This window comes from Solea senegalensis, linkage group LG20, assembly GCF_019176455.1.
Source record: "Solea senegalensis isolate Sse05_10M linkage group LG20, IFAPA_SoseM_1, whole genome shotgun sequence".
NCBI classification, from domain to species: Eukaryota; Metazoa; Chordata; class Actinopteri; order Pleuronectiformes; family Soleidae; genus Solea; species Solea senegalensis.
The window spans coordinates 1,354,456-1,380,643 of NC_058039.1; the positions used below are offsets into that span (position 1 = coordinate 1,354,456).

Below are 26,188 nucleotides of genomic sequence, written 5' to 3' on the forward strand. Positions count from 1 at the left end.
CCCTCTGGCAGCGTGATCATTGTTTTTCCTCTGTGTGTTTTTAGCGACATGTATTTTTTATGTTTGTTTTAAAACCAATGTTGGGAGCGTCTGAATGACAGCAGCCCACGTAATGACTGCTTACTGTTTGGCTGAAAAACACCACCGAGTGCCACATCAACACTCTACAGACCCAGAATAGCACGTTACAGAGGCTCCACCGCATGAACGGTCTCTTTTACAATACGTAACACAGACTGCTTTGGTGTCACTGGCTCCACCAGTGTTTAATGTACTCATGTCCTGCAGTAGAAGTACCAATTTAAAAGTACAAGTAGTACAAGTCCTGCACCAACAGTATTTTACCCAGGGAAAATAAGTATTATGAGAAAAATATAACAAGTGCCCAACTTCAGTTCTTGAAAAATCTAAATAATCCACCAGTGTGCCTTAAAGGGATACTTGAGTAAAAGTACAAATATGTTATCAGAAAGTGACTTTGGTAGAAGTAGAAGTAACTTTTTATAATATTACTCATTTACTGTACTTAAGTATCAAAAGTTATTTTCTGATATAAAATGTAGTGAAGTTTTAGAAGTGAAAGTATTAAAATAGTGAGTAGTAGGGATTGAGTCATGGTGGCTCAGTGGTAGGGCGTGTTGTCTTTCAACTGGAAGTTTGTCGGTTCAATTCCTGGCTCTGCTAGTCTACATGTGTCCTTGAGCAAAACACTTAACCCCATGTTGTAGTGGAACGCAGCTCAACAAGACTAGAAAAGCTCTTATAAATACACACCAAATTATACCAACTCTTCTTCTGATTTTATTTGGTAGTAACGAGTAACAAAGATAGTTAGAGGGAGTAATAGTACACGTTACTAGAAATATAAATAACAAAATAAAGTACTCATATACAGTATATGTGAAGTATTTGTACTTGGTTACATTACAACACTGCCAGTGTGTAACTTCTGTGGCCAAAACACTGCTTGAACCACTGTAGGTCTATATTCCAGTCGTTCTCTCTCAGTTCTCTTTTAATTTCAGTCTCTCTCTACCTCTCTCAGGTAACTGAGGATCATTCCTTCACCTGAAGTCTGTTGCCGTCTCACTTTACTAACAGACGTCCATTCATCATGAAAAGTTACACACTACAGCTTTAAGTACACCGGGAACAACAGCACCTGCCGCTCTGCTCCACTGTTTGTTTAATAAACTCTGGAGACACAAACTTTTACTGCCCAGCTCTTCCCCCCTCGATGCTGAGATTAAAATACAAAGAGCCCAATTAATCCATGAGCCCCCGCAGCACCGCTGCCAGTGGCAGCCAACTTGCTATTTCCTGTTCCACCCACTTGGCTTTAAACAGAGAACAGACCTCTGTGTGGTGTGACCAGCAGAGTCAGATCACCTCCCTCTGGTCAGACATCATCAGGAGCAGGAAAAAGAAAGTCCAGTAAAGTGAGATTTCTATGAAAGTGAGGGATAACGTGTTTTTTGTTTTCTTCTGTTAATCAGGGCTTTTATTTTGGAGTTTAATTTTATCTCGGAGGAAAAGGAAACTCTTGTGGACTGTTTGTGTCTGGTCCTCCTCCTCCCTCTGGAGGATGAGAGGGAGTGGATCACAGTGTGCTGCTCCTCGTCTGCTCCAGCAGCAACAGTCACCTCCTGCTGCCTCCGTCTGACACACAGGATCTTATCCACATGTTGTCAGACACACAAGTGTCTGAGCTCTTTGTGGTTGTGTTTGGAACTTTGTCACATCCAGGATCAAGGTGAGTGACGTTCTGACTTTTTTATTGTCATGTCAATTCTGATTTTCGTGCACATTAACATGGAGACATTACTCTGTGAATTTTACACAATCCCAGACTTTTAAAGTATTTTAAATTTGTGTGGATTTTACCACATGTACTGCAGTTAACTCTGCTTTCAGGCAGTAAACTGCTTTATTAGAACTTGCAGCATGTTTTTTTATAACACCGCAGTCCATTAAAGTTGCAGTTGCCGCTTTCCACACAAAAATCTTTAATATTTTTTTTATCATTTCAAAGAAGAAAAAAAACGTTTACCATCTTTCTGCTACAGAAGCTGCACCATTGCATCCCTGACAGCAGCTTCTTGATGGAAGCCGCGGTGCCTTGTTTAAAATAATGTCCTGGTTTCAGAGGTGTCAGATTTCATTTTCTTGACTAAAATGGGATTATCTAAGCAGGAAATGTGCCCAGGGTTGAAGGGGGAATGTGCTTTTACGGGGTCACATAAACAGTCCGGGCTGCGGGGCTTTGCATGTGTGGAGTAACGAGTTATTGGACTTGTCTGGAAATGTTAGGTGTTAAATCTGTCTGCTCCGAAGACAGCGGCCGCGTAAAATGGACATTTGTCTCCCTCTGTTTCTTGTGATGTGTGTCCAGCACAGGGTGAACTTTACCACAGACTGGGAATAAATCTGTGCCGCTCTGCATAGATAGAGTATGTGTGGTGCTGTTTTTTTGTCTGGAAAACAGAAAAAGTGAGCGTCGATGTGAAAAGTTTCTTGAGGTGTGGTTATATGAGGTGCTGATTTCATCACTGAGAACCAGACCCAGAAACTTGCCCTCACTGAAAATAATCCTAGAGTTTTCTGACTGGAAACTGACGTTTGTAAACTGCTCACTCTCCTGCACTAAATCCCATAGAGAAAATCAACATTTTTTAGCTCATGGCAACACAGGAACACAATTCAACTAAGAAATGGAGGCAGCAGAGGCTCAGTAGCTCCTGTGTGCTGTGTTAATTTATAATATAATTAAATATAATTTAATAGGTGAGCTTGTTGTTATGTATAAGAATGTTTTTTTTCCTTGTTTCCCCCCTGGCAGCCATGCTTTCAGTGACAGCAGGTGTCCAAGTCCTAGGTTAGTTTCCAGTGACAGTGACAAGCTGGGGCTGACTGTGTCAGTGCGTCACAAAATCACTTAAATACTTACTGATTTCATGTCCAAAAGAAATCAAACTACATCAAATGTTTTTGTATTCATATCGTTGTTTAAAATAAAAATACAATAAATATGGCAGCACTTATTTTGGCACATAAATCCACAAAGTGCGGTGATATCTCTTGTTAATCGTTGAGCCGAGAAGGTGCTACAGTAGGTGAGGAGAGCAAACACTTCCCAAAATGTGAAACTACTCCTTTAAGCCAGCAAATTACAGAGAGGAATGACTTGATGACAAGGTGTTAATCCACAGCGCGGCGAAGGCTACATGTTTGATAAACACGGCATGGAAGCGCTACTGGACGTAAAAGCCAAGTCTTTAATTAAAACAAACATTGTTTGGCTTTACATGAGCTGCACTGAAAACTAAATTGCCCACTTATGCTGTTAAGGTCTGGAGGCAGCAAATTGAGAGTGCAGATGGAGTCATGCTTCTTCCCATGAGTCAGTGGGTCCTGACTCAGCCCCCACCGTGACGACCAGCCAGTGCCTTTAAAGATAAGCCCGTTAAGAGCGTTCAGGGTCTGCCAAGAGTCACCAGGATAAAGATCAGGGTGGGAGAGAAACACTCGGGGGCCCCCGGTGGCAGCGGCCGGAGCAGATCATGGTTTGGCTTTTTTCCCCCAGAGAGAAAGTAGTAGAAAGAAAACACTGAGCTCCCATGCACGTTGTTGTTGTAATGACAGGGAATGTGAGGGGGTGGGAAATATCAGTCATCGTGTTTACATCCAGCTTTACTGTAACTGTGGGACCATCTGTGACAAGGATTTAGAAGAAAAAATCCCCACAACTTTAGGGTCAAACTCCTGCTCCATTAAAGGACCAGTAACATAAATGTTAACAGGTAACATTTACCAGGGTTTAGAGGCCCAGACTGAATACATGTTTGAGGCAGAAGCTTATTACAAAAACATTATATGTTTGCATGGTTAGAATTATTTCAACAGCAGAATTTCAGAACTGTGAAAAACATCATTTCTGGTTCGTAAAGGCCGCCTAATGACGTTTTTTATTCAGTGATAGTAACTGGTACATGGTGGGGGGTTTTTTTTTAGTACCTTCTCTGACGAGGTTCCAAACACACTGAGCCAGTACTAAAATGTGACATCGCCAGACTGCCGGTCACTGATTGGTCAGAATGTGTCGTCACTGGAAGAGTCATGAACGCGTACGACACAAGAATCAAACCAAACAATGCCTAAGTGTAGATCAGTTAAAAAGACTTAAAAATCCTGAAAACATGACATTAATCTCCATTCATTCTCCATCAACATTTAGCAAAGGAAATGAGTACAATCTCAATATTTAACAGAGGAGTCTGGTGTATTTAGCACTGCTGGAAGCCGGGCAATCGTGAGCCATCACAACCATGTTGAGTCGTATTTCAGTTCCGTGACTCCGGTGCTCCAGTCGTGCAGGAAGTACTGAACGATTCTGTAAACAAACCTTTTTAATCAACTGATTCTAATGATTCAGTTACACCGAAAACAACTGCTTTACAAGTCACTAGTTTGTGTGTTTGTGCTGCATGGAAAACGTACTATGAAGTCATGAGGTCCATTTTTTTGTCATTAAAGCTGCAGTTGGCTGGATTATGAGGGGAGTTTCATCTCCAGATTGTTAACTTACATGTTGTGATCAAAGCGCTGTGTCCTTGAGCTCCTGCTTATTTTTCATTAACTTTATTGTCCATCTCTCTTTTGGACTTTTTTGGGGGGTGCTTTGAAGTGCAGACAGTTCATAACTGTGATGACGCAGGAAAGTTGCTGTGTTTTAGGCTGGAAAGGCCGAAAAAGGTCATTTACAGTCTTATAAATCTGCTTCCTGTCATCTTCAACTCGCACATGTCCAGTTAACCTGATCTGTGGACTTCAGATGAAAGCTGAAAATCATTTGGCAGCTGAATGCAGATTTATTTTTGTTTGAAAACACCAAGGATATGTTGCCTTCCCCCAACTTTAAATACTGTACAGAGTCGACATTAATGATTCCAACAGGAGCAATCTTAACTATTTATTTTGTTTTTGTTTAAATTTATATTCATGAGAATAGTCTATAACAACTTTACATGGAGTGTTTTGGTTAATGACCCACTACCTGAAAATAACCATCAACTTTAGCATATTCAGGTTATATCGGAGTTCGCAGTCACTTGTAAATCAACAACTAAATCCTTGGGGTGTTTTTTCCAAATATAAATGGTGCTCAAAGATAAGGAAAAGAAACAAAATCATCAACATCAACCGAACACGACTGTTCAGTGTAATTAAACTGAGTTGACAAAAGTTGACAAACATTAGCATGCTAACAGGCTAAATGACAATGGCGGACACTTGGTCACCATGTTGGGTTTGTCACTGTGACAGAACATGAAATGGATGTAGGTCGGCTGGTATACAATACAGACCATAAAGTGTAGCTGTGGAACGTCACGGTCAGTTCAACTTGACAGACGTTTTCCTGCGAGTTCATTTGTTTTTCTTTTCTGCTCCGTCTCACAATTAGTTTGAATTTTTTGCAGCTGCTCCCCTGCCTTCTTGTGAGTGCACTCGTTAAGTCATATGATAAATGGTCTGTACTTCAGTCACAGCCATAGATTGCATATACAAAAGTGGCAAAGTCTTCCGGTTTGCCGGCTGAAGCCAACTCAGAAGTAAGAATATACTGAATAGCCACCAGGTGACCGCAAAAAGAACTCAGTTTGAATGGAAGTCTATGAGAAAATGAGCTTCTACTTCCCAGTTTATTTATACTGTCAGTCAATATTATTATATCGTTTACAATCAACTTTCAACTGTCAATTTTGGTCCCATTTAGAGCAAAATAGTAATAGTAAAGTATGGCACATATGAGTAGACACCAGTGTATTTAACAGTTGCTAATGTCCGGTACTTTGGTTGTCAAAGTGCAGTACGTGTACCACCAGTGGTACGCAAGCTTCCTGTGGTGATACTTAAAGGAGAATCAGAAAAATGTTCTACTTTATATACCAGGGTATGTGATCAGAGTGGAAAATTAAACATATGTAACTTTGGTTACAGTATATATCGTTTTGTATTTATATTAATTCATGTTGCCCCTTTTCAATTGCACATGACTACAAATTAAGTTTATTATATCTTCTTATAGGCGATTAAATATAATAGTTATGTTATGTAACTGCAACCTGTGTATCACCCACATGCCAAGATTCAGGGTTACACAAACAACGGGAACGTGACTTTGACTTAGCTCGACTTATTTACACCACTGTATTTTAACGTTGGCGATAGTGTTACCTCAAGAGAGCAATATTTTCTCAGGTGATACTTGGTACAAAAAGTTTGATAAACCTCTGGTCCAGTAGATCCAGCTGCAAAAACTCAGTATGCCACCATTCAAATTGCAGGAGTTGAGATTCTAATGGGTGATGTCACAACTGCTATGGACATAATAGCACATTTATAGAAAGAGTAGACTTTTCCCTGTGATGGACTGGTGACCTGTCCAGGGCTCCAGCACCGTGTGACCCTCATATGGACGATAAAGCAGTAGACAACAAGTGAGTGTGTGTACTTTTTTGATAATTTTCTGTGAACTACCCCTTTAATTCTTGACTTTTTTTTCATTAATTAGCAGTGGAAACACAAGTCAAAGGTAGAGCAACAGTTTTCTGTGGGAAAAAGAAAACCCCCATGTCCCTGAGACAGGAAAAGAACCAGCTCAGGCTCTGATGTCATGAATGTAAACATCCCTATCAGACAGAGAGAGAGGGGGCCTCACGCTGCTGTTGTCGCCACAGGCTGGACTGTAAAACACTTACGAGGAACATATTGTCCCTCTGCGCTGACCTATAGGCTGCGTTTAAATCATAGCAATGACAGGGGAGCTTTGGGGGAACCGTTCCACTGGGTTTTATTAAAAATAAAACTCATTCAAATATATCAAATTCAGCTGCACATGTGAACTCTGTGCTTGTGTCGTTTCATGACAGGACGTGCTGCTGCTGCAGCTGCTGCAGGAGTCCAGAGAGTGAACAGTCCCGGACATGTTAGAGATCTGAACCCACTGTGAACCAGGATGGAGCCTGTGAAGAGAGACATGGAGCTGCTCAGTAACAGCATGGCGACCTACGCTCACATCAAAGGTAAAAGCTCAGTGTGCTTTTCCAGCCTGTGATTGATTTACTTTATCAGGTACACAGGACACGTAATTAAGTGCTCCAGATGCTCTTCTGCTGCTGTAGCCCATCACACACATACATTCAGAGATGGTCTTATTGGTTGTAATGAGTGGTTATTTGAGTTACTGTTGCCTTTCTATCATTTTCACTCTCCTCTGATCTCTGGCACCAACAAGACATTTTCTCCCAGTTTGGTCCAAACTCTAGAGATGATTTTGCAGGAAAATCAGTAGATCAGCAGTTTCTCAAATACTCAGAGCAGCCTGTCTGATACCAAGAAGCATGCTTAAATCAGCTTGGTTTGATCTTCAGCAGGTTGTCTTGACTATGTCTACATGCCTGAGTAGTTATCTGTTTTACTGAGCGGTTAAATGAGTGTACCTAACCAAACCTCTGCTCGCCGGCAGTGTTGCTGATTGTGTTCCTCTGCCCTCACAGCCAACCCAGAGAGCTTCGCCCTCTACTTCATGATGGGCGTCTGTTTCGGCCTCCTCATGGCGCTCTGCCTCATGGTGGCCGCCCTCACCTGCAGGACCCGGCGCCGCATCAAAGCCCCACCCTCCCCCGAGAGGAGACAGCTGAAGGAGTCCAGTGCAGAGGAGGAGGAGGATGAGGAGGAGGAGAGCATCGCAGAGGAAGACTGCGAGGAGGCAGACATCCCCAAAGTGACAGTGGCGTCCCTGAGCGACCGCAGCAGCCCGTCTAATGGAACTCTGAGGAGTGTGAACGTGTTCGCCTCCGCTGAGGAGCTGGAGAAGGCCAGGCGTCTGGAGGAGAGGGAACGAATCGTCAGGGAGATTTGGAGGAACGGGCAGCCGGACATCCTGGTCATGGGGACGGGGACGATCGGACGAGTGCATTACCACTAACAGACACTTTGTCTAAGACACTTCACAGACTGCAAAGATCATGATACACATATTTTCACCGTGGAAAACAAAAGGGTTCATGATAAAGAGAGATAGAATTTAAGCATTGGGACCATGAGGAGAAATAATCAGCCTGTGACAAGGAGAATATGACTCTTCTTCTATGACTCGTTTTGCTCCTTTCATTGTCGCCCACTTTATCCTCCACATGAGGGTCACCAATCCCAGCTGACATAGGACAAAAGTTGGGGGACACCCCGGACAGGTCGCCAGTCCATCGCAGGGCAAACACACACAGATGAAAGTGTGAGAGGAAACTGGAGAAAATCCACTCTCACACAGGGACAGCATGCAAGGTCCCGAACCATTAACCTTCTTGCTGTGAGGCAATACTTGCTCCATATCCATACATTTAAAAAGTGTTTAATAAGTGTTATTATTTACATGGTAAAGATAAAGTAGATTAACAATGTAGCAGAATATACTAAAGTCATTTTCTCCAGCCGTAAGAATGTGACAGTTTTATGTTGCACTGAATTTCCAACAATTTACAATGTTCCCACACATTTTCACCAATTCATTTTCAAAACTTTACATGCATTTTCCACAGTATTTTACCAGACTTCACAACAGTAGGCCCCTGAAGTGACTACAGGGCCCAGTAATGAGGCTCTTACTGCGATGCCCTAGCCCTGTCACAGGCATTGTACAAAAATGTGTGGAATGTGTGATGAATTATCTTATTCAACATCCTCAGTCGACTCTGTCTCTTTCTTATATTTGTCATTTGAAAGCCACGCATTATTAAAAACACACAGATTAGCTTGTTTTGTGCTTGCTAACTTCACTTATATTCAATATATAAGATCGGGTCATCCCAAATAAAAACAATTACTTTATTACAAACCTTTTGGAAAATGTATTATTTAGTTTTTCTAATTTCACAAGCCCTTGTTCATTAATCCCTGCAAAACATGAATTCCTTCAATTCCCATGACGAAAATTTCACATATGACAAAATAATCTTGTCGAGCAAGTTTTGCACTAGAAAAAAAATCTAATTTTAAGAGAAAATACCTAACTTTGTGTTAATATGATATCACAGCTTACTTTAAGATGTCATTACCAGTAACAAGCTAAAACAATGGTTTGTGTGTGTATTAAAATGTTAATAAAGACATTAATCCTTTATCACAGATTGGTGTGTGCAAATAAGAAAGTCTGAGGTATAAATTTTTAAAGTCATCTTAATCAAGTAAAGGAAGACTAAGCATTTCTTTTATAACAGCGTTTCTTTGCTTATGATGAGTTCAACTTTCTCAAAGTCGTTTTTTCCTCGTTTTAGGGCACACGGATTATTTTCTCATTATCAGTATTACAAGATAATAAAAGTAAGAATATGTGGCTGATTTTTGCAGTGTTGTCAGTGTAAAGGTGTTAAAGTCCCTGTGGATGGTAACATGCTATACTATGACTTTTCTGACCGATTTTGGAAGATATGCTATACTTTGTTCCAACCAGGGCTCGTCTTCTCGCTGCAAGGCGAGAGTGCTAACCACTACAACACCGTGTGGCCTTTCTGCATGGAGTTTGCATGTTCTCCCCGTGTGTGCATGAGTTCTCTCAGGGTTCTCCGGCTTCCTACCACAGTCCAAAATTAGGTAATTAGGTAAATTAGGGGATTAGGTAAATTGGACACTCTAAATTGACCATAGGAGTGAGTGTGAGAGTGAATGGTTGTTTGTCTCCAGCTGTGTGGCCCTGCGATGGACTGGCGAACTGTCCAGGGTGTACCCCGCCCGATGTAGCTGAGATTGGCACAGCACCCCCCGCGACCCTCTGGTGGAGGATAAAGCGGTAGATGATGACTGACTGACTATACTATGACTTTTTTGACCGATTTTGGACGACATACTATCCTATGACTTTTGACCAATTTTTGGACTGACATACTATACTATGATGACTTTTTGACCGATTTTGGACTGACATACTATACTATGATGACTTTTTGACCCGATTTTTGGGCCCGACATACTATACTATAGCGTTTTGACTGATTTTGGACGACATACTAAACTATGACTTTTTTTACTTATTTTGGACGACATACTATACTATGACTTTTTTGACTGATTTTGGACGACATACTATACTATGACTTTTTTGACTGATTTTGGACAACATACTATACTGTGACTTTTTTGGGTGATTTTACACGACATACTCTGTCAAGGTAAAGCTGAACAGTTGGTGTAGTGGTTAGTGCATTGCCTTTGGACCTTGAAGACTGGGGTTCAAGCCCTGGTTGTAACAAGAGTCTGATTGTCGACATACTATCCTATGACTCAAAGCTCCTGAGGAGAAGAGACAGGTGAGGCATTTTCACACTGAGCTGAGTGCAACATTTGAATAATCTCATAACGGAGTTAACTATGCACCACATTACCATCAGCCTTTTGTTCTGTAACAGTGTACCCAGTGTGTGTATTTGAATGTGTGAGACACACCATTGCTCTTAATAGATTTGCAGAGTAGTGCAGTATCTGATAGTGAATCACTGACAAACACACCTCATTTCTTTCCTCTCCTCTCTGCAGAAGTGAGGCTGTAGCTCAGCCATGCCCTCATTTCTCCACTCATCTGTTGTATTTTTTTTTTGTTCCATTCTCTGTGTCCGTCTCTCTAGCTTCCTCAGCGTTGTCACATGCCCTGTAGCTGATCACATGATCCCTTGCCTCAGCACTGTGGGGTCCAGAGATGTGCATTGACATTAATAATGAATGATGCTAACCCACAGTTTTCCCTCCTTTGCTGCATACAAAGCTATAGACATGCCATGCATACATATGCCAGACGCAGAGTGCTCACGTTTGATTCATAAAGTTGGTGGGATACAATTTGAACAGCATGTTCCCTTAGAACCCCTTTTTCCATTACTATGTTAAAACGTATATCCAGAGGTGATAAGAATGTGCGGTCTTATATGCTTATTTTCCAGCACAGGCTATAGGCAATCTGATGAAAAAGATTGTTTTGGTTTTTTTTCATTTTCACCAACTATATAAACACATCTGAGCAAAAAGTACTCAAAATCTGGCTCGTTTTATGTACAAAAAGAAAAGAAAATCAGTCTCTGTTGTGACTTCACAATTATGGCTACTCCTGTAAAAATGAATCATAACCTTGCGTCGCCAACGCATAAGAAGACAATAAAATGCATTTTGTAAAGCCTGACGATGTGACCTATAAACACACACCCCAGGATGTCCATACGAGGAGTTGTGTATTGTTCCCGCTGCGATTTACCAAGGCTACACCTGCATTAGCACTGAGGGTTAAAGTGAGCACTGCTTGGTGAAATAAGTTTATAGAAACCTATTTTATTGCTGCAGAGAGGCATTTTTTTATACAACACCTGTTCATGACGTCATGCTTTTATACACAGACACATTACATACACATCCACCACCTTCAAAGACTCCATGGCTGACAGACAGTTTTCTCATTCACTCTCTCACTCACCCTTTCTGTCTCTGACTTTGTTTCCTCACTGCACACGATATGGTAGTTTGATGAGCACACTGTGGACATCCTAGATTGTCCCCTGACAGTAAGTGCACCCTCAATTAGCGCATCTTCTAGTTTGCACTGTAGATGACTTTAGTTTAGTGCATTTAGTATCCCCTTTTTAAGATTAATTTTTCCTTTGGGATGCTTCCTTATCATTTGGGGTTCTGTTCCTGCACACTGAGCAGTGTGGCAACCTTATGTCTTGTTTTTGCCCGTTTTCCTTTTCTTCACATAAAGAGCCAAACAAAACTTATTGGTGATGTATAGTTTCTCATCTTCTTCTTCCTCTTCTCCCCCTCTTCTATAGGAGATGGCCCATATTCTGGCCCAGAAACAGCTGCGCTCCATCATTCTCAGTGTAAGTCCAGTCATGCTCTTCCCTCCAGTGTTTCTCACTCCCTCTCTGTGTTTGTCCTTGTCTCTCTGTGTCTGCACCAGTGTGATATCCAGAGAGACACCAGAGAGGAAAAAACTGCCACTTCTGCCACTGTCTCACCTCCCTGGTTATTATCTACTGTAGTCCCTGTCTTTTCCCTTGTTCATTCTCTGACTTGTGTTAAATCTAATTTCTCTCTCTTTCTCCTGTTCGTCATTCTAATCCTCGTCATTCCCTCCCAAATCCCCTTATTCTCCCTTGCTATCATTTTGCTGTCTTCCTCCAAAATCCATGTCTGGCCTTACTCACTTCAAAACCCATCCTCTCTTCTCCACCTCAAACACCGCTGTCTTACACTCCTCCTTCTTCTCCCTCATCTTTTTTTTTTTCTCCCTCAAACCATGTAGAACGTGATCCGGAGCCCGACACCCATCAACGATGAGATGGCCCACCAGCTGTATGTGCTGCAGGTGCTCACCTTCAACCTACTGGAGGACCGCATGATGACAAAGATGGATCCTCAGGACCAGGTGGGGACAGGAGACACTCAAAGAGAGAGTTGGTGATACATGAAATATAGGAAAAAGAAGTTAATAATAATAATGCAGAATAATAAACGATACACCAGTAAATGTATAGTCTTCAGTTATATGGAGAACTAGTTCCAAAAAAGAAAAAAGCCTATTCAGGAAAAAAGAAAAACAAGGTATCAGGAATCCCCACCAGGAGCGCTGAGCATGCTACAGCTGCCACAAGTAAACAACCATTAATCTTTTATTCAACAGCTTATGGGGAGTTTGGGCCAGATCCGGCCAGATTTTCAAAAAAAAAAAAGTTATTGTAGCTTTGCCCAAGTAATATAAACAGTGAAAAGACATGGCTGCTGGCCAGAGAGCCTCAGGCAATGCAAGACCCCAGACAACGCAGATGAGGCCCATGAATTCTTAAATGATAACGTGGTGAATGAAAAGAGAAGAAAAGACAAGTAGTCAAGTTTTAATATTCCTCTGTGCATGTGCAGGCTCAGCGGGACATCATCTTTGAGCTGCGGAGAATCGCCTTCGACGTGGAGTGTGAGCCCAACAGCAGCGGGAGCATCGAGAAACGCAAGTCCATGTACACGCGCGACTACAAGAAGCTCGGCTTCATCGTAAGTTTTTGTGTCTGTTGTTTTTTTGTTTTTTTTGAGAAGGCAACAAGAAGTCTGCTTTGTAGCTCACGCTATTGCAGCCAAACCACACGTGAGACTCGAGACTCGAGACTGTGATCAGAAATGAACAGTGCGAGCCCATTGGTCCACAGCGGACAGGTGTTAATTGGACACATTGTCCTTTAGTTTAATATCTGCAGACTAAAGTGTGTGTTCATGTTGTCTGGGCTTGCCAGGAGAGAATGAGCCATGATTTTCCTTCTTTGTGTTGACTGTATGTGTCTTTAACTCATTTTATCACAGGTTTGTGCTTCAGGTTTCTTACATTTGCTGTTTGTGTGCAGTGTGTGTGTGTGTGTGTGTTAGGCTGAGCAGCATGCAGTGGGCATTAGAGCTACACTGGATTTGTGAAAGCCCTGAGTTGTTTCAGAGCTGTTCCCGTCTACACTCCCACTGCAGTGTGTTTGGTAAAGATAAGGCCTTTTGTTCACCAGTGTCGAGAAAACTGACCCCAAAATCCTTAGCCTGCTTTCCACGCTAGACTTGGAAGACACACATCCCGACTGTGTACACACACGAGCCATAATTCTCCATTCTTCACATAGATCTTGTCACTCCTGAGTCATTTTGTGCCTTTTTGAGTTCTTTAAGTACCAACTGTTGTACCTGCCGGAGTACGAAAGGGTCAAAATGAAAATGTGGTTTATTTTTAGGATGTGCCTGTGTCTAAGGCAGTTTCCTGTCAGGGAGAATACAAACGTGAAGAGCCAGATCTCTTGTGTCCTTTCCTTTTTTATCATCTAATTTCCTTTTCATCTCTTCCTGTCACTTTTCCTTTTTCAAAGTCCCGTCTCACCTTTCAAACTTGAGACACACTCCAGTGATGTGTTTGCATGTGTGTGTGTGTGTGTGTGTGTGTATCTGTGCTTTTAATCATTCGTCAGCTGGAGGAGGAATACAGTGTGATAGACAGTGCTATGTGTTCTGTGTGTGGAGTGAAGCAGGCGGCTTGTTATTGCAAAGTGAATGGGTTTTGAAACTTTGGTCTCAATTATAAATGATGCTCACTTCTCTTTCTCTCTGACTCTGTTGCACAGGCATATTGAAAGCTTCTTGAATGTTTTAAATCTCCCAGGCAGCAAACATCTTTTTTCCATTTAGCCACCTTTTGAAAATTGACTTGAACAGACTTGTCTGCGCCCCGAAATTAACCTTTTAATCCTTTAATCTGGCTGAAAACTGGTGTGTGTTTAAATATACGTCTCCCCCTCTGTGTCTCTCAGAACCACGTGAATCCAGCTGTGGATTTTACCCAGATTCCTCCAGGCATGTTGGCTCTGGATAACATGTTGTACTTTGCCAGACATCACCAGGACGCCTACATCAGAGTAAGCACGCACATGCATTTTCATATGTGGTTGGACACACACACACACACACACACACACGCTCGCTCGCTCGCTCGCTCGCTCACTCACTCACTCACTCACTCACTCACTCACTCACTCACTCACTCACTCGCTCACTCACTCACTCACTCGCTCGCTCACTCACTCACTCGCTCGCTCACTCACTCACTCACTCGCTCAGTCATTTCATACCAACACCTTCTCCTCTCCAGCTCGTTCACCTGTTTTTTGACTTGTTCACCTGTAGTATATTTGTGGGCTCCATGGCGATGAGAACATCACTTGGAGCAGCTTTATGGCAACTATCTAGCTCTCCAAACTAAAAAAAAAGAATGTGTGCTCACTCACCGTGTTGGTGTGTAACTCCTGTTCCTGGACTTGAACGTGAGGAATGAGATGTTACGTGGCTTAAGTAGTGTAGCCTCAGCTCTGTCAGTCGACCAGAGGGGAAAAACAGCAGCTTGAGTGATTGGAACCTTGATAGTTTCCTTTAAGGCATATTGCCACATTCACATAATTAAGATGAGCTTTTTTGCTGTAGTGTTTTTTTGTTGTTTTCATTCAGATAGCTTTAAGCATCACACAAATGAAATAATAACTAGTATAATTGAAACACTTATGGTAAAACTACTACTACTACTACTACTACTACTATTATACTATTACCTTATACCCCTGCCAAAGCCACAAATATACTAAACCTAACAAGTAACTATGTTTTTTTTACATAGAATTATGTGAATATTGACTAATCTTCATTCATCTTTGTCATAGAGTGTCAATAGTCGAGCTATAGTAGAAGATGGCAAATGCATTCTGCTACCACATGAATGACACTACAAATTAAATGAGATGATTAAAAAAAAAGAAGCATGTAAAGGCTTTAATCTGCATTTGTATCCAGATTTACATGCAGCTCTGAGCAACATTACAGTAAGGTAAAGCTTGTCCAAGAAAGAATCGGTCAAAAATGTCACAACCTGGTCATTCAGCAGCATGACAAATGCTTAGTCAGGTCTGATAGTACTGCATGGCAGAGCCTGTTTTCAGATGGAAGGAAGCAGCATGCAAATCACATTATTACATTGTGTCTGTTCACATAGACCAGAGGGGAGAATATAAACAATCATTATAAACATCCTTAATCTGCCGCTGTGTTGTCTGCATTTGCCCAAAATCACTCATGACCGTGACGCGATTTTGTGGTTTTTCTGACGTCTGACTGTCCTTGTTTCCAGATTGTCCTGGAGAACAGCAGTCGAGAAGATAAGCACGAGTGTCCGTTTGGCCGCAGCAGCATCGAGCTGACCAAGATGCTCTGTGAGATACTCAAAGTTGGCGAGCTCCGTAAGTTTACACTGACAAACAGACCCACACGCCCTCCTCATTCAGTGGTTCTTCCTTTGCCTCTTTTGCTCTTGTACTTATTATCATCACAGTGAGCACACAGATGGAGATGCCTCTAATTTGTCCGCGGGTGAGGTGTTTACATTTATGTACACATCATTCCCCTTCATGCGAAGATGAAAGCAGCCATTATGCTCGGAAACTGTGCTGCTGGGAGTTCATTATTTAGTGATGCACCTCACCCCCATTGAGCCCCTTTTAGCCTTATATACTGCCTCTGGGAGGCACACTGCACAGAGAAGGAGATGCTGTGCCCAAGTCCACTCCAAATTGATGTGCCCTTTTCATTTGTCTTTACGTGTTTAAGTGTGCGAGTTGGTCTCACTTCCTCACTAGACTGACCCCTGCTGCTCCCAGTGGGGAGGGAGAGGGCATTTTTAACTCAATTTTGAACCGATGTGCCCTTTTCATCTGCTCATGTCTGTCTTTTTCCACACAGTACATAGACTTGGCTGCATTGCTCTATTAAAGAGTAGTGGCCACTTTCAGTTTCTCTGCCTATATTTAAAGGAGGTAAGCTTAAATTGTGTCATTTGTTTTCCTAATGGTGCTCGGTAGGTATTAATATAATATATATATATATATATATATATATATATATATATATATATATATATATATATACATATATTATTAAATGTGCTTATTGTAATTTTCCCATCCTTTTTTAATATATTCTTATCTCTGCCAGCTTTAAGGGGAAACGTCTCCTCCTTCCTTTCCATCCTCATCAAATTCTCAGCACACAGTCAGCAAAAGCAAATGGAAGTATATATTTAATTCGAAAGAGAAATGTGCTTCGTTGCACTAACATACTCTAGATGCCTGACTAGCATGCTCTGACCTGTGGAGACCTGTGGAGGGTTTTAGTCCAGGTGTGGTGATAAGTCACGTGACACTAAACTTAACAAACAATACCTCTTTCACTGACCCTGTGTCCTTTTCATCTTAGTTAGTGCTCATCTACTTGTGTCTGTAATTGTTTTAAAGGCAGGTCATGTCTCTGGACTTTTATTTGATTTGATTTGATTATTATTTTTTTTTTTATCCCAATGAGATCCAATGCACATGCCTGTTTGACCTTCACTCTCTACAGCTAAAATTGCTTCCCTTTATCCGCTGTGAAACATCGCTTTGACCTCATTCATATCAACATGCAGATTAAACTAGCAGCCTTGTCCCAAAACAGGAAAAACATCTTTATCTCTATGGATTTTCTGAGGATGCAGTTTGAAAGCTTATGCAGTAAATCTGAACAGTGCCATCATGAAATGGTCTTTGAAGACTTTGTTACTGAGAGACTTTCAGTTCAGATATTTGCAGCTGGGTTGAGTCAGTGAATTTCACATCAATTACCGACAATATATGATAAGAAAATGCAACCATACCTATAAATTCAGCTAATTTGTGAGATATTTTGTGATCCACTTCAATTTTACTTTTGAAAATATTGTTTTTGAGGAAAATGCATTTCTGTTATGACCCTAGAATTTCCCCACAGACCTGCATGCTTGGTTTGAATCATAGCGGTCACCTTGACTTATAGCTCTGGGCCTTTCTGGTCCCAGCGGTTGCATAATGTCCTCCTCACTGTGGTTGTAAGCCCAGGAGACTGAAGCGTCTATTAATATTTATGATGCGGTTAAGTGTTTATGTGTAAAATGAGAGGACCGGTATAAATTGATACGGTGAGCCCATAAAACTGACCTATCTGTCCATAGACACTGTCTGCTGACATAATAACAAACAGCATGTACGTCTGGTTTGGACACAAAGGGATTTACACGTACAGAATTAGGTCATGTATAGACACACAATACAACAAAGTACATGTAAAGGGAATTAAACCAAATCCCCCGCTGGAAATTGGGCAAAGGTAAGGAAAGACGGCGTGTTATATTTGCACCGACTGTGTCCCAAATCGTAATGTTTCCATCCATCTCTGCCACAGCGCCAGTAAATATTTGTACAGACTCACACTCACACTGAGCAACATAGTCTCATGCGTCTCAAAGTAGCCATAATGCGCACTGCGTCTTCTCCTGTACAGGGCTAAGTGCATTTTCATGCACCCCCCCATTAGCCCTGTCTATATTAGCACACACGCTAATGAATGTATGAGTAGGATGAATGTAACATGGGCCATGGCAGGTGTTGTAAATGCTCGGCGAGTCACGGCCGGTCATTAGAGGGAGTGTGTGTCTGATGTCGGGGCATGAGTGTGCATTTCCCCAGAGGAAAACTGGGAGAGGAATGAGTCTGAGTCTGCGCCCGCTGTCATTACTTGGTTGACCTTTCAGCAGAGAAACAATGAAATACCTGACACTAATGAGGATGTCGGAGGGAGTGTCTGTGCCTCTGTAAGGTTTTATTGGTTTTGATAGCGTGGTATTTGAGTCTGTGGAATATTAGAAACTGTGGTACATTTATTTCTCCCCCTAACTTGAAGTGTAGCCGTGACATTTTCAAGCGGGGTGTTTTTCCTCATGTACACACTTTTGTCTCAATTTGGGTCATTCCTTAGCCAAATAGGTGAAGAGTGCAGACATAAAGGTGTTCTTTGGTTCTTTGGATGGTGATGTTGGTCACTTTAAAATGAAATGTTATCAACCTCTGAATGAATTGCATCAGCTGACGTCCATGATCCCCAGAGAATTTATTAGTTAGCCGCTTGATCCCTTGACTTTTCTGTGTCACAGTGACGTTGACATTTGTGGTTTTAAGATCAAGTGTCTTGAAATTTGGAGCAGATTTGCATGTCTCCATCCAGATTACCCGTAATAACCTTGTTGATCGAGGTTTAAGGTTCCTTTTTTTGTGTGCTTATTTTAACCTTAAATGGACCAGAAAATGTCCTGTAACTAAGTGCTTGTGGCCATTTTTCCAGAATAACTTTCAATATCTGGCTATTATTTACAATTTACTGCATGTTAAAATACATTTTTAACAATTTAAACAAAAATGTTTATTTAGAAACACACTGCAGTTGTACACGAACAACAGATTTTGCTTATTAAATTTGAAATTTCAACAGTATAACCAACTACTTCTACCAACTCTCTCCTCTCTGATGACAAAGACACTGAGACGCTGGCTTCCTGAAAGAGTGCGAGTGAAATTACCATAATAATCACATGTTGGCTTTGACGTGCAACTTCTTAGCTTTCAGAAACCATTGAAATTTTTCGTTGTCGGCGATACTCTCGGGTTAATGTCATTCTCTACATGTTACTCAGGTCCAGACAACATACATATCAATAATATAGAATTAAAAACGTAATAAAAATAACAGAAATAAGGTTTAAGAACAGCAGCATGTTAAAAACAGAGCAGCACAGTTAGATGGAAACTTGAAAAATCAAACTTTAGTGTTAAATAGCAAATGCACAAAAACACACTAATCAATGGAAGTGAACTCTGTACAGTGTCAGACAGACATCTACATATTATACTTTTTGTCGAGTTTACCCCTCTTCTGAAACCCAGCAGCTTATATTTCTTGTGAATAATCTTGTACAGCATGTAGTGGAATATAGAAAGCATGCAAGAACAAGGTGGTATAGCTGTCAGTGCAGCTGTAGTTGTACCTTCTAAATGTTTCATCGTGCAGAGCAAGCCCAGAGAAGCCGAGCTGCTTCCCAAAACTTTATCAAGGCAACAAGACTGCGTTAACTTTCCATTAAAAAGTTCTAGTTGTCGACCAAAACTGAATTCTTTAAAACCCGTCCAAACCTCTTTAATCTTTTATCTTCTTTTCTAGTGCTCCACACCTATGCACAGTAGCAGAAGAAAACAATCAGCAGATCAGTTGTGACAACAGCAGTGTCTCAGTTGCTCATTTCCTCTCAGTCTAAGTGAAATAATCGTGTGAGTGTAGCCGGGACCAGACACGCTCTTCTTGTTGGCTCAGGAGGATAAAACACCTCACAAGCCTCATTCTTGGTTTTTACCCTGGGCTGCTCACGTTGCCTTTCAACCTCACTCATCTTTTCCTACTGTGCTGTCTTAAGTGTTTTATTTATTTATTTATTTATTTCAGATTCTCTTTTTCTCTCTCTGTGGATTCACGCAAGAACGTCTGTCCTCTCGCACGCATGCAAAACTTTCATGCTCTCGCTCCTCCTCCTTCCTTGTGAATTTGAAAACAAATGACACCAATACAAGTTTACAATACAGTTTATTTTTACATTTACAACAGCACGAAAGGGACACACAGTATGGGCAGCCTGTCACAAACCCACAGACTCAGTCACATAATGCTGCCCACTCCTCCTGCATCCGGCCTGTGTGTTCACCACAGGTGTGCAATCAGGAGGTGTTAAATACAGAGGCCAATTTCACTACCACTAATTAGTATGTGTGCAAAAAGAACACATTTTTAAATCAACACATGCTGTTTAAGTTATTTAGAAAGGGCCGTGTTTGGTAGTAATGGACCTGCCTGGTACATCACCTTTATATTTGTAGCTGTGTCTTCCATCCCACAGCCAAAATCAGAACGAAAGGCCACTTTCAGCACCACGGACAGCTCTGTTGCACTCCATCACAGCATATCATGTGGGAAAGTTGGATTGGTCTCTATATTTATGTGTATTTATTGATTTTTTGGTTCTCTTTTTGTAGCATTTTAACAAATCAGCAGGGTTTTGTTTTTAGAGTCTGTTTGTGTGGCACTTTATGCCTTTTTAGTGAAAGTGGGCAGTATAGGGAAATGAGTCATGAGGTACAAGGGACAAAATTAAAAGCAATAAAGATCCCGAGTTGCGACCTAACCAGGGACTTTGCTGTCCACAGTCTCTGTCTTTGCAGCTATGGTTATTTTAACCATAATCCTAAATAATGTATGTGTGTAGAAGGCAAACTCTAACACATTAGCATCTGCTGGAAGGACAGAAATAAACCTTTATGTAGCTCGTTTCCATCTCCCTGCATGTGTTGCCTCGGTATGTGTGTATGCACAGTTTGTCCAAAGAAGCAGGTTCATTTGAGTCACACACACTCATTACCAGGACAACTCCCAGTGTAATGACACTCCTGAGCATCACACTGTGCCCCTATTGAAAGCACCAACGCTTCAATACACAAACACAAAAACACACACACACACATACTCCTCCACAAACACCTATAACCCCTGAGAAATGCCAGTGTGAGATTGAAATGCTGTTATGTGTTTCCACTGGCCCACAATGTGTTTCTGACACAAACAGACTGACATGTGACACAATGCGCACAGGCAGGTAGTTACTGTATAATATGATATAATATAATTCTACCTAAATAGGTAAAACTTTTACTTTCCTTATGACTTCAAGATATAAGTTATTCTTGTCTATTTTATTAACAGTATCTCATGTGAATCTAATACAATTGCACAGGTTTATTCTAACTAATTAATAAGATGTACATAACGTAAATGAATTAGCACTAACTGAATAATCCAAACATTTACTACAAGTGTCACTATTCACCTTTAGAATAATTGCATTACTGACCCACTGAGACATTTTCTCACATGCTGAGTGTCACTTAATATCAATCCCAAAATGTGTTTGCTAACATTAGTTTTAGCCAAGCTAAGCACAAAAAACTTGACTGCTAACATTAGTTTTAGCCAAGCTAAGCACAAAAAACAGCCTGCTAAATCTTAGGGTTACTGCAGCTAATCAGTCCCTTAAGTCTCCCTCCATGAATCATGAGTAAAGTGGGGAATGGGCGTGTGTGGAGGAAAAAAGTCAAGTGTAGAATCCCGAGTATCCCTCAAGTCGTGACACGAGCATCTATTTGGCCACTTCACACAGTTGTCAGTTGCAGCCTTGTGTTAAAGGCGGCAAGCGTTCTTCAGGGTTTTCCACTTGATAAGCTTTGGGCATACATCAGCAAAAGGTTTCTCAATTGGAGTGCACAAATAACAACAGGCTATGACGGATGTGTGATCCAGAATCTCCAGTCTTGAGCGTCCTTGAAGTTTTTTCATACACTCCAGTCCCTTGACAGTTCTCGGCAGCCCTTGGTCGATTAAAGTGGCGCGATGGATGAAATACAATCCACCTCGCAACAATGCTGCCACTCTCATTTGACATCAACGTGTCTGCTTCTTTTTTACACCCTCGACTTGCCCCTTAACGCACCGTAACAATGTCACATAATATTTAGCTCTAACTTAATGTGAGTGTATTTCTTTAGTGTGTCAATTTTGCCACTTGTAAAATTAGAACTGAAGTGTAATTATGATGTATTTACACTCACATGTCACTTTATTAGGGACACAGAACACCTAATAAAGTAATAAATAAACAGCTGTAGCTCATCTGCTTGAAGGTTTGATGTGTTGTACATTCAGAGATGATCTTCTGCTGGTTGTAACAAGAGTGCTGTTTCCGTTTTATCACAGACTTGTTCTATCACAAGTCTGTCCATTCTCCTCTGACCTCTGGCATTAACAACATTTTTTTTTTTACCTTGATAGCCATGCCAACTAGATATTTTCTCTTTTTTCAAAACCATTCTCTGTAAACGCCAAAGAAGGCTTTGTGTGACAGTCCTAGTAGATGAGTAGTTTCTGAAATACCCAGCGGTGGGCTGTCAGGGCCAGCAGAGAAGGCCCTTTTGAATATCAAAAAAGTATTTTTTTATTACTATTATTATTATTTATTTATTTTAATAATCAAGTAAGTAATGTGTGTCTGAACGTGTCTGAATTCAATAAATATTTCAGTATTTTATGATTATATTTCCAGAAAGAATATGGTTATTTTTTGTGAAGCTGAACTGGATTTTCCATATGTCTTTAAATGCATCATAGCTCCGTGGACCTGCTGTAGTAGTATTGCTGGCCTTTCATTGAAGCTGCCATTTCCTATTTGGTTATAACTTTGACTGACGTGTGTCGTCAGCCAATCAGTAAATTGTTGTCATCAACGACGTTTGAACCTTTGGCGGGTTTTGAAGTAAGCTATGGCCACTAGCTACCACAGTTACAGTATACATACACAAGTAAAATAACAGCATTGCACATTTTTTTACTCGTGTCAATGTTGCACTGACTCTCCTATTGCACTCCAGATGGTACAACGCAGACATTCTTCATGTTCTTGGAAAACATCGGATTTAAAATGGTACAAATCAGTATTTAAAATGTCTCCCCTCGTCTTCTCTCTTCATCTGCTCCTGCCTCTCTGTCGTCTAATGCATCTTGACCACCAGTGGGTCCTCTGCATGCTAAAGTGGTTTAGTTATCGAATTAGGAACCACAGAGGAATAGGGCTTTGACTTTTCCCTGTTCTCTGTCCTCATCCAAAGTTTGTCTCTAAAGCATCAATAAGTGTTTGAATTGAAATATTTGGTATAAATCAACTCGGAATGACTTGCAATAATATATAAATGGCTAAACAATACACTCGTGTAAACCTGGAAGAAGCCATGCTACTGCAGTGACTTGACTGAAGTGGAGACTCACACATTTGCTTATTTACACTCACAATGCCCTCCCTGTACCACCTTACTGTTACCGTCACATCCTTCTACCCTGTCCTTGTGAGTTGTGAGGATTGGCCAAAATGACCTCACTTTGTCCTCACACCATAAGGTGTGCAACACAAACTGGTCCTCAGAAGCCTAGACATACACACACTTACACTCCCCTTGTCACAGTTGGACATCGGGTCATGCTGGTATTGTAATTAGACCGAGGATGACACTTTTCACCGTGTGTTCGAGCTGCAAGGTGATTTTGGACGTTTTTTTTTTTTGCACATGCGCACACACACAAACACACGGTGAACCTAGACAGATGCCAGGATGGCATTGAGCCCACACGTCGCTCGCTCGCTCTTTCACTCACACACAAAGGCGCACAAACAGCTGCCAACACAAGCTCACATGCTTAGTCACCTCTCTCATGCCCGGGACTCATCTGTGTGGTGGCCAGTTGAGTAATTGGCTCCCTGTTTGACGTCACCGTGCCCTCAGAGCTTTCACATCGAACAGCCTCTGGTATGAGCATGACGGGCGACAGCTGTCCCGCTCTCTGTCACGCTTGCATCCCCGCGCACAGAAAAAGAGTCGCACGCTCATTTCAGGAAGACCGACCTGAACCCTGACCTTAACCCAACCACACACAAATCCCACTAGATGAAAGGATAGCTGAGACTGTCAGGACCCCAGCCATTTTACTTTTGTGAAGACATTGTGTGATCACGGTGAGGATGTGTCTAATTTGTTGAAAACCATTGATTTGGAGGTCCTCTCTGCCTACAGAGGTTATGATGCATTCATGTCATATGGTTCCAGTCATAGTCATGAGTTACTGAGACAGAAAAGAAACCTAGAGATGATTATGAGTTGTTTCCACTGGAAATAACTTACATTTGTCAACATGCGAGTGCTGCATGTGTGTCGCTGTTTGCAAAGTTCTTGGATTTGTGTGTTCGATTTTACTCAAAGTTGCAGAGACAGAACTCAAGGCTGGAGTGGAGCATAATCCTGCATTTTTTGGTTCTTCAGTTTCAAGCAAGCATCTGCTGGTTCCAAATGCTCATATGTGATGATCTCCAGCCATTTAGTTTTTTATCCTTAATGAATATTACGCTGTTCTAACAATCTAACGACGTCACCTTTGGCTTTGGGGTATTGTGATTTGCCTCACAAATAATAAACAGGTGCACAGTTCTCTTTTGTTATTCAGTCTTCACTCTTGATAGTTTTCATAGTTTTCTAGAGATCGGCGAGGGCCCATATGGCCCAGCGTAATGTAACCTGTTCATCACAGTGTCCTGTTACCTCGCTCATGGGTAGTACAGGGATTGAACATCTGGCCGTGCAGATGGGCCAAAACCTTTCAGGACAAAGAAAAGTCACTGAAGCCCATTTTCCGTCCAGCTAGACTTTGTGCTTTAGACCCGTGTGCTCGGCTGGAAACAGCCATACGTTGTGACTGAAATTGAGAGCGAGTTAATATTCACCCCGCTGCTACATAGCACATCATGCAGCTACAGGCAGAGTCATGTATGTGTGATTGTGTGTGTGTGTGTCTGCCTCTGTGACTCATCCATCAAAAACTGTCAGACTCCTCGGGCGCTCGAAGCGTCCAGTTGTCCACCTCATCTCTACGACCGCAATACGTTGCCTTTGGGAAATGGCTGAAATGAAAAGAGGCTTTTCTGTCACCTGTTCCAACCAATTACAGGACCAGTGTTTAGCCTCTGGTTTTTTTTTTTTCGGAAACACAGGCTGTGTCGTTTTATGTGGCTGTAAATTCCACATCAAATGGAGCACTTTAGGTATTGCTATCAATGGGAAATACAAAAAGAGCAAAGTGTTGTTGTAATAGAGCTGAACAGTCGACCACATTTCAGTCAAAGTACTTCACTCTGTGTAAAATAACTCACTTTCTCTTCACATGAGATTCTTAGACCACTAATTCACTTCTTTGTGAGCCATTGACTGAAGTTCCGCACACTTGCCACATTATGTGTCATCAGTGGTGGATATAGTGGTCTTTTTTTACAACTTGTGTTTACAAGGGACACTTGTCGTCTGGGCAGATCCGTTTTACTTGTGTCATTGACTTTAAGAAGGCATTTGACTGGATTTACAAGGAGCTTCTCCAACATAGACTATTAAACTCAGGCCTTAATGGGAAGTTTTACTATGCCACTAAGTCTTTACATCAAGCGCCTTTTGCCTGTGTTAGTCGATAACACAGCGGGGTGGATTTTACAACATTTTCTGGCTGAAACAAGTGGATGTTTGGACTCCTACGTTGTTTTTCATTCATGTACTGTGGCCACACTGTTGTATGCAGATGACGTACAGTACGTTTCACTTGCTGAGCATGAAGGAGACCTGCAGACTATAGAGTGGTGCTGGAAATGAGGACCTGTGATGAATCAAAGCTTGCACTTTAGACATAAATCAGTGGAGAGAAGTTTACTTGTTTTGAGTACTGGTTTTATGGCGTTGCTGACTGGGAATAATAGTAGCTTGGCTTAGTGCTGAGCAAGAAATAATGAAGCTGCCTGTGTTCCTGCTCTGTCAGCAAGTACAGCATTTTCTTTTTGGTGTCTTAACAAACATGAGGTTTGGATACTGTTACTGTAGATGTCCTGAAAATATAGAATCCGTAATTTATGTACTGTAACAAGTCGTTTCTATGCTAATCTTTCGACTCTCAGCAAAATGAAGTATTCTGAGTATTGATTTGCTATGATATTTTACTTTACTTTGCGGTCTCTAATGTGACCACAGTCTTTCACATACACATGCTTATGCCCATGAACACGTAA

At 41.4% G+C, this 26,188-nt stretch overlaps 2 protein-coding genes across 2 annotated transcripts in view; both read left to right on the forward strand.

Moving 5' to 3' along the window:
- Positions 1-915: 915 nt before the first annotated feature.
- On the forward strand, positions 916-8,231 carry eva1bb (eva-1 homolog Bb (C. elegans)). Its single transcript, XM_044052512.1, has 3 exons — positions 916-1,753; positions 6,930-7,082; positions 7,557-8,231. Exons 2-3 carry the CDS (start codon positions 7,016-7,018, stop codon positions 7,985-7,987), a joined length of 498 nt encoding a protein of 165 aa, XP_043908447.1. The 5' UTR covers positions 916-1,753; positions 6,930-7,015; the 3' UTR covers positions 7,988-8,231.
- A 2,109-nt stretch (positions 8,232-10,340) lies between these two features.
- LOC122786307 (engulfment and cell motility protein 1) overlaps positions 10,341-26,188 on the forward strand; it is a 45,202-nt gene continuing 29,354 nt past the window's right edge. Inside the window, exons 1-6 of the mRNA XM_044052509.1 lie at positions 10,341-10,361; positions 11,868-11,918; positions 12,344-12,466; positions 12,958-13,086; positions 14,370-14,474; positions 15,734-15,842. Of these exons, the coding sequence (XP_043908444.1) occupies positions 11,871-11,918; positions 12,344-12,466; positions 12,958-13,086; positions 14,370-14,474; positions 15,734-15,842 (514 nt within the window). The 5' untranslated portion in view covers positions 10,341-10,361; positions 11,868-11,870. The remainder of the gene's footprint in view (positions 10,362-11,867; positions 11,919-12,343; positions 12,467-12,957; positions 13,087-14,369; positions 14,475-15,733; positions 15,843-26,188) is intronic.